At 37.9% G+C, this 8,219-nt stretch overlaps 1 protein-coding gene across 1 annotated transcript; it reads left to right on the top strand.

Moving 5' to 3' along the window:
* Positions 1–6,047: 6,047 nt before the first annotated feature.
* LOC110916078 (staphylococcal-like nuclease CAN1) lies at positions 6,048–7,968 on the top strand. The gene is made up of 6 exons (XM_022160832.2): positions 6,048–6,257; positions 6,326–6,494; positions 6,578–6,634; positions 7,406–7,565; positions 7,630–7,668; positions 7,770–7,968. The coding sequence occupies exons 3-6, from the start codon at positions 6,597–6,599 to the stop codon at positions 7,782–7,784; spliced, it is 252 nt and encodes an 83-aa protein (XP_022016524.1). The 5' UTR covers positions 6,048–6,257; positions 6,326–6,494; positions 6,578–6,596; the 3' UTR covers positions 7,785–7,968.
* Positions 7,969–8,219: the final 251 nt, after the last annotated feature.

Here is an 8,219-nt window from a genome sequence, read left to right as displayed (position 1 = left end):
CTGAGTAATCTCTTCACAGCGACAAGATCAGAAACCTTCGGGTCCGGCTGGTCTTCCACATTGCACCAGCGAAGGTCTTTATCTTTCTCTTTAAGAAGTAGTGTGCGGTTGTTTAATCCACACCAAGGCATCCGCACACCCGGTTGGTTTGTTCAACAAACACATTTTCTTCAATCACACCGCGAACAAATGTACACTGCACGTTCATCTTGTTGATTTTGAACTTCAGACGTGCTGCAGGTGCGTACATATTGATTTAAATCTATCCTGGGGACCTGATCAAGGCCTTTAACAATCAAACTTTGGAATGATTTTCATTTTGTCGAAGTTTTTCAATTTCTTTCTCAGACTCGTCTGTTTCCCTTTTCTGCTTCTTCTCTCCATCAAGGGCAACAATTTCTTTTGTACTGATCTTGTGCATGAACATTCCACTATCAACAATCCTATGACTATCGATAGTTCCTCCTGGAACTTCCTACACACTCACTCAGAGATTAGTTGGAGAGGGGGACCCAAGCCTTCATAGACTTGGGTTACCCCTGAGAATCAAGAAATGTAATTTCAATTTCCTGAAGATTTTCAAACACCGCATCTCCCCCTGAACTATCACCCGTCTTAGGTTTCCAAGTTTGTTTTTGTTTACCAGATTGAGTTTTGTAAACAGATTTTGAAACTTCTGGTTTTAATGGTTGTCAAGAACTTGGTTCCCTTTTGACCGTTTTGACTTCAGATTTTAAAGCCTTTTCAACAGCCTTGATGTTCTGACGTCGTTGTTTCGTTTCTTGTTCCTTAACAGTTCTTTTATCATGTTTTCATGAAACGGGACGACGTTGAGGGTGAACCTTTTCAGGTGGGGTTCTTTCAACAAAATTTGGTTTGGGCGAGTTTGTGCAGTCTTTAATGGTGTGCCCAAACTTCCCACATTTAAAACACGTTCTTCTTTCAACAAACTTAGGAGAATTTGATCGACTAGCAGATGTCGAACCTGTAGAACCTGAGGTACTTGCTCTTTCATCACACCCATTTGTATGTTGAGTGTAATTGTTTTGACTGTTATGTTTTAAAATCTTGACTTGTTGGATAAAATCGGTGTTTGATTTGTTTTCAAAAGTCTCAATTTTATCAGTACCATTTGATGCTACAAATTTAACATCATTGCTTCTCTTAGGATAACGAGCTCCTTTTGTTTCATATTTTGATTTAGAAACGTTAGGCCTTTGAGCTCGTTGAACTGGTTGTTTGCCCTTAGGAGCAAAAGGTTGTTGCTTTGTTGGTGATTTTTGACTTCCAAATTGTTTTCTGACTTCGGATTTTGGAATGGGATCACATTGAGTTACAACAACTCCAGGGATCGTCTTTCCCAATAATTTATTCATGTTGTCTTCAAAAACTTTATCAATCAAAGATGGATCGACATTTTTAATTGGAAAATCATTGTCCGAATAAATTTTAGCATCACCAACCAAAGTATACAACACGTTATTGCTTTTAACAGCAGACACACTTTCCTTGTCATTCTTGACATCTTTGACAGCTTTGACAGGATCTATCACTTGCTTGGCAACAGGTTGCACTGCAGGAGTAGGAGGATCACAAAGAATATGATTCTCAATTGGAATTTCTACTCCTTTCGTCTCATCAAGTGATTCATCCTGGTCACTCACCTCTGACGAATCATAGTCCTCAACGGTTGGAGGACTTTGATAAGAAGCACATGGTGACTTTTCTTTGCTATCAGATGAGCCCTCCGATGAATTGTCCGGTTTGAACCCTAGGCCAGTAGTAACTTCCTCATAATCAAGAGGCACACTGGGTTCATACCGAGGCATATCCTCTTCACCGGGCATCTTGGTATAGTTGTGTCTCAAAGGAGACGGACACGACTTATACCCAACGCCTTTCATGTTTCCCTTTAGTTGTTGAACGTCGATGATGTGATCGAGCACAAATCGGGAGTTAGAATAACTCTCCAATTTTTGCTTGATAGCATCATGCTCGCATTTGGCAATGGCTAGTTCCTTTTCGGTTTCCTCAACAATGTTAATGTATTCGTTAATACTAACTTGTTTATGATAAACAACTTTGTTTACTTCGGAAACGCTTTTCTTTAAGGTTTCAATTACATATTTAAATTCCTTTTCGTTTCGAACTAAAGCCATATTTGCCTCTTTGCATTTAGACAGTTCAATAACCAAACTCTGATTGTGACTATGAACCGTTTCAAATTCACGTTTCAAATCAGCACATTTAAGTTTCATATCAGCACAATTACTACATATGCTAGGAGTTTCAGATTTTACCTGACTTGTAGAAACTGTGACATTAGCCATAAAGGCAGTCTGAGAAGAGAAAGATCCATCTTCAGTGAGAATCTTCTCCATTTCTTCTGATGTAGCATCAACTTTCTTGATAAGTCAGATTTCTTGTTAGCATCATTCGACAAATTATCAGCTTCAGAATCCATTCCCTCCTTGACGTCCGATTCTAAATTGCAATCACTCACACCTGAGCCATCTTCATCAGTACTGCCACTATATCCTGAACTGTCATCATTTCCCGAAGATTCACCATCGCTAACATTCTTGACAATTTCAGCATAAAACGCAGTTCTTGTTTGATCATAGGTTCCCAACTGTATGGCCGGACCACAATCGACACTTGGATCGAATTGAGGTTGTGTTGTGGAAACTTGAGCTTGAGGTTGTGCTTGAGGTTGGGGTTGAGATCGCGAAAGATAAGCACTTTGATTGAACTGTGGAAACGGAGATGAGCTTGTATCTGATACAAACGCCGTTTGAAGCTTCGGTTGCTGAATGGAACTAGAACTAGCTGAAGGACCAAAACCCGGCAAATACATTTCTGTGTTTTGAGGAGGTGCAATCCTTTTAGCTTTCCGAATTTCCTCTTCGTTCTTGTGCTCCAACTTCTGAATGAATTCATAGATATTAACATTGATAGCATCTAGAACGCCCGTATGCTTTAAAAGCTCAATGAATGGGCTCCACTTTGGAGGTAGAGCATCAGCAAATCGTGCTACCATTTCCTGTTGAGATGCAAGAACACCAAAATAATACATTTCACTCATCAAATGATAATAACGAGTAGTTATATCATTTAGGGTTTCATTCTCTAAGAAATGAAATGATTCGAATTTCTTCTTCAACAGATCATGACGTGTCTTTCTAGTAGCTGCATTTCCTTCTCCTCTAGCTACCAAAGGATTCTATATGTTTTGATTTTGATTCGACAACAATGCCCATTGACTTGCACTTATTGACTGTTGTTGTTGAGGTATGGAATTCGCTAAATATTCGGCCATCGAAGTGTGCTTTTGAGCTGGTCGTGGGTCCGTACTCCAATCCCATGGGCTCGTACAACTCATGATTGATGTATGTATGTGAAAAACTGATCACACACTTGAACTCAAACTGTTAAGAGACTTTTGCAAGTCCTGTGTTAAAAATGACAAGTATCTCGACGAAACTCTGTTCTAATTGAACTTCTTGTGCGACGAAACTAGTTCATTAAAGGTGCGACGAAACTGAATTCCTTTTGTGAATTATGATGGACGACGAAACTGGATGATGTTGGACAATTATGACGAAACTGAATTGTTGATCGACGAAACAGATTAACTTTGTGTGCGACGAAACTGATTATCTTTGTGTGCGACGAAACTGATTAACTTTGTTGATAAACGACGAAACTGGTGAGGCCCAATTCAGTTTGAAGCCCAATTCAATGCACGACAAAACCCAAAAGACTGGATGACGAAACTGTTCTGATGTTGGACTATTATGACGAAACAGAATCCTTGAAAGGTGCGACGAAACTCAGGTGTGTTGTGTGATGCGACGAAACTCAATGATAAAAGATAACGACGAAACTGAATTGTTAAACTAAGTAACATGTGAATTGTTAGATTGTGTTTTTTTTAGATTGGCCCAATTAAAATTAAATAGATACAAAAAGTTGTCGGCCACTTTGAAATGATTTAAATAATTCAACAACAATTGATATTGAATTAATTTGAATTGCGAAGAAACAAGAATGATATTCTTTGACGAAACATGTGTTTGACAATGGCGAAACTGCTTTTGAAATATCTTACCAACTCTTCCTTGTTCTTATCTAAAAAAAAATCTTATCCCTTATCTTTTTCTGACACACTACACAAATTTCAACTCACACATACTTTTAGTAACCACAATTTCAACAAGTCATTATAAAACGTACACAAAATTCAACCACCTTCAATATAATATTAATAAACATAAAACACCCTATAATTTAAACTCAAACAAGATCAACCAAAGATATATTCAAGAACAGTTATGAAGATATCAAAAACACGTTGAAGATCAGATGAACTACTTGAAGATTCCGGCCAAATTTTCACCGGAGAAATTTTTGAAAACAAAATTTTGCTTAAAGTTTCAATAAACACCCACTGGCCACTAGTAACATGTAAACATTCAAACTAATAAGATTTTCACTAAAACTTGTAGCAAAAACAACGATTTAAGCACTGATTTCCATAAATATATAAAATTTTTAAGAACGAAATCTGAAAAATCACAATAACACACTTGTTTCAAACACGAAAATGTTTGGTTTTAAACAAGGAAAAGAGCCAATGCTCTGATACCAATTGTAGGTCCCGTTTTTCCGGTGGATCGATAACGAAAACCTATCCTTGTTTATCACAAACACGGTAATGGGTGCGGAATCCCCGTGACGGTGCAAACCAAACACAATTAATAAGAACACGCGTAACCAAAAGATTCAATATCTATTGATTAGGGATGAGAACGATACAAACATATACAAACAATGTTTACTGACTCTCTCTCAAAGTCACAGCTCTCGTCTCTCGTCCAAGTTTCACACAGAAACTATAAGAGCTATTTATACTAAACATACACAAACTATGACGAAACACAAACATAACTCGGCGAAACAAACTTGGGCTAAACATTGGGCCTGAAGAAGCCCAACAAGCGACGAAACAGGGCTAGACCTCGGCGAAACACCCTAGTCGACGAAACATATTCAGTTTCGTCGACATCCATATGCAAATGAATATTTTCATGAATTTTCCACTACATGACATCATCATTACATCACAGTGATGATGTCATGGTGATGTGTCACCTGGTCTTGGTTTGCGGCGCTCCGTGCTTCGTGTATCGAACTCTGGGGCGCACGACGGAGAAATGTCGTGACGTCGGGCTTGAGCCGGACCTAACCGAGTCGAAATCAAGTCGAACCGAGCCGAGTCGAACCGAGCCGAGTCGAACCGAGCCGAGTCGCGTCCACACAAAGTGTATCAACAAGGATTTTTGCGTTGCAACCTTTGTTTCTTTGAATCGTTAGGGAATGAGTTGCAGGTTTATGGATTGTAGGTAAGAATAAAGAAGGAAAAAAAGAGAGTATGAGATCCGATTGTAAAAGTCAAAAGATGTAGGTGGGAGCTTGTGTGTTGCAGTAGTAAAAAGTACAAAAAAAAAACTATACTTTTTCTGATTTTTGTATTTTTCCGTTATGATAGTGTGTTGCAGGTAAAGCCATGCTACTTTCTTCTGAATTTTTTTCGTTTTTTCACAATCTCGTCTTTTTACTGAATTATTTTTTTGTTTTCTTTTTCCTTATTTTCTTTGATTTTTATAGACGTTTATTGGTGTTTTTTATATGTATTTTATGTATAAGTACACTTAATAAATGATTTAGAAGTATATTATTATATGCAAGTATTGACAATAAAAATTGTTATGCATAATTAGTTTTTAGTATTTTTTTTAAATAAGAAACGCATTGGATACGTGATGCGCTCGCATTATGCATTACGCATCGCGTATCAGATTTTTGGACCAAAACGCATCGAAGCGTATCGCGCATTTTAAAACCAAGTTACTAATCTAAAATAAGTATAAATATATGTAAAAAGTCAAAATTGGTCCAACAATTGATGCCAACCGGAACCAGGTTTTTTCACAATATTCACATATATGCAACTTTATATTTGCATCAAAAGATCGTACGCATTAGGAGTGTAGTTTGAGTCATCTATGATTAAGTGAATAACTTATATTAATCAATTTCTCTGTTTCAAGGGCTTCTTGCAATTTTACGGGCTCCCTCATTATTACTCTGTGATAGGACCAGCGCCGCGTAATGAAGCTTTAACGGTTCCGGAGTATGCTCCAGCTCCACGGGTTGCGGTGGATGGTCCGGCGTTTCAGTTGTCGACACTTCCTGTAAGAAGAAATTCATGCAACACTCACACTCTTTTCAAACCCGATTTCTTATTAGTTTTGCAAATCAGGTGATAGGGACAAGAGTAACAGATGGGGTGGTCTTCAGTGTCTCTGTTGAGGTTAAGGATTTCTATATTGTACCCCAAGATATACTATACGCTGTAGGTGAGCATGGTATAGCGTTGTGCAGTCATGATAATCGTCGGGCACTTGAAATGCGGGAACACAAGACTACGAGTATTTGCTCTTTCCATGTCATATTTAAGTTTTTAAATTTGTACATGCTGTTTTTGATTACAAGTCCTAACTTGTTGTCACAGGTTGGTGGAAATCGATGATATGGAAGTTCTGGCCAGAAAGTGCCAGATCAGGCTAAGGTATCAAAAATAGAATTTGTTGTACTCATTGCACTCGGCCCTTCTATTCCCCTTCCAGAAGGCACGCGCCTTTTAAGCACAAATATACTTCCTTCCCTTCTCCTTGCGTGCACCCCTCGTCCCCGAACACGATCTCAAAGAATAATCGTGACTCCTACCGTCTATGGTAGCAACTAATCACACGCGCACATGCACACAATAAACGCACTAGCACGGTAAGTCAATGGACACACAAGAATGATCGGTCAACGAAATAAGTCAAGCGAGCTTTACGCTTAGTTACAGGTTGCATCTTTCTTTAGCTTATAAGACCCCTTTTAACCCAATGGGCTTGTGATTCGGAGGCAGGACTGTTTAACAATGTTTATTTGACATCCTTAATTTGTTTTAACATTCTTTGCAACAATGTTTATTTTGCTGTTATCCTTTGTATTTGATTTATTTGACCCACTTAAACAGTTTTAAGAATAAGAATATATGCAACACATATTAGGGTTGTTTCTCAACTAGTTGAAACTGTTTTCTTACTAAACTTCTTTGCCTTGCCCGTTAAAAAAACCCGAATGCTAATGTTACAGTTCTGGGTATGAGAATACAATGCAAAAGGTTCTGGTCCGGGTTTTCGACCAGACACACAGGTCACTATAGATACGTTTCGTATAGCATCCGGTTCAGCTGTCTTTTATTTCTGTAAGACGGTATTAGTAGGAGCAAAATATGTTTTTTGAGTTTGAAGGGTTTATAATTAATGAATTATTTCGATGAAAACAGGGGATTGCGTGCACCCAAAATTGGAACGGAGTATGGGATTGAGGCTAGGGATGAGCTCGCAAAGATGGTCGATGGCAAGTGTTTGACGATTGTAGTCTACAATTTAGATGATGAAAAGCGTTGTGTTGGAGACGTTTACTCCATCGACAACTCTCTAAAGGTAATCCTGTCCGTTGTGTACTAGCAAATTTAACACAACTAATTTATAAAACTTGATTGTGCAGGACATATTGTTGAGGAAAGGAGATGAATTGCCTTGGAGGGTAAGACTCATTACCTTTTTAAGTTATATAACTCTGCTAACAAAAATATTAAAGGTTTTTTTTTTTTCGATTCTGAAAACACGTCATTGGTTTAACATTAGTGGGAGGCAGATTAGCAGTAACCAGGCCTAAAGTTGTACCCAGGCAGTCAAATGGAGAAGGGGTAGAGAATGAGTAAATTATCAAGGTAAGTATATGTTATGAAAGAAGATGTTAAGATCAAGTGAACCTAACTCGCTTTGTAATTACTATTTTATTAATGTTATATTACATGTTGAAAAATCTTAATTGGAACTTATTAGTTACTACTTGTGTGTCTTCTTCGATTTGTTTAAGTCTGTTGCTTTGTTATCTGACCCAGGGTTTGGATTTATTAACTGAAATTGGCTGGTTATGCAAATCTAGAAACGAAAACGCTGTTTAAGGCTAAATTCTTGGTTTGCTATTTCTTATCAATGCCAAGTACAAACATTTATTCTGACCGAATAACAAATAAAGGAGAGTATTGTCTTGAACTGGTCGGGCAACTTATTCTTTAGACCACAAGTTAA

This window comes from Helianthus annuus, chromosome 16, assembly GCF_002127325.2.
Source record: "Helianthus annuus cultivar XRQ/B chromosome 16, HanXRQr2.0-SUNRISE, whole genome shotgun sequence".
Taxonomy (NCBI): domain Eukaryota; kingdom Viridiplantae; phylum Streptophyta; class Magnoliopsida; order Asterales; family Asteraceae; genus Helianthus; species Helianthus annuus.
The sequence above is the reverse complement of the archived record's forward strand: the minus strand, read 5'-3'. Positions and strand labels throughout refer to the sequence as shown.

Bases quoted from the DNA above. Each gene is read 5' to 3' on its own strand.
- LOC110916078 (XM_022160832.2), top strand. From the start codon at position 6,597: ATGGAAGTTCTGGCCAGAAAGTGCCAGATCAGGCTAAG. The intron at 6,635-7,405 runs GTATCAAAAATA...CGATGAAAACAG, and splicing joins AAGTGCCAGATCAGGCTAAG to GGGATTGCGTGCACCCAAAA. The intron at 7,566-7,629 runs GTAATCCTGTCC...TTGATTGTGCAG, and splicing joins CCATCGACAACTCTCTAAAG to GACATATTGTTGAGGAAAGG.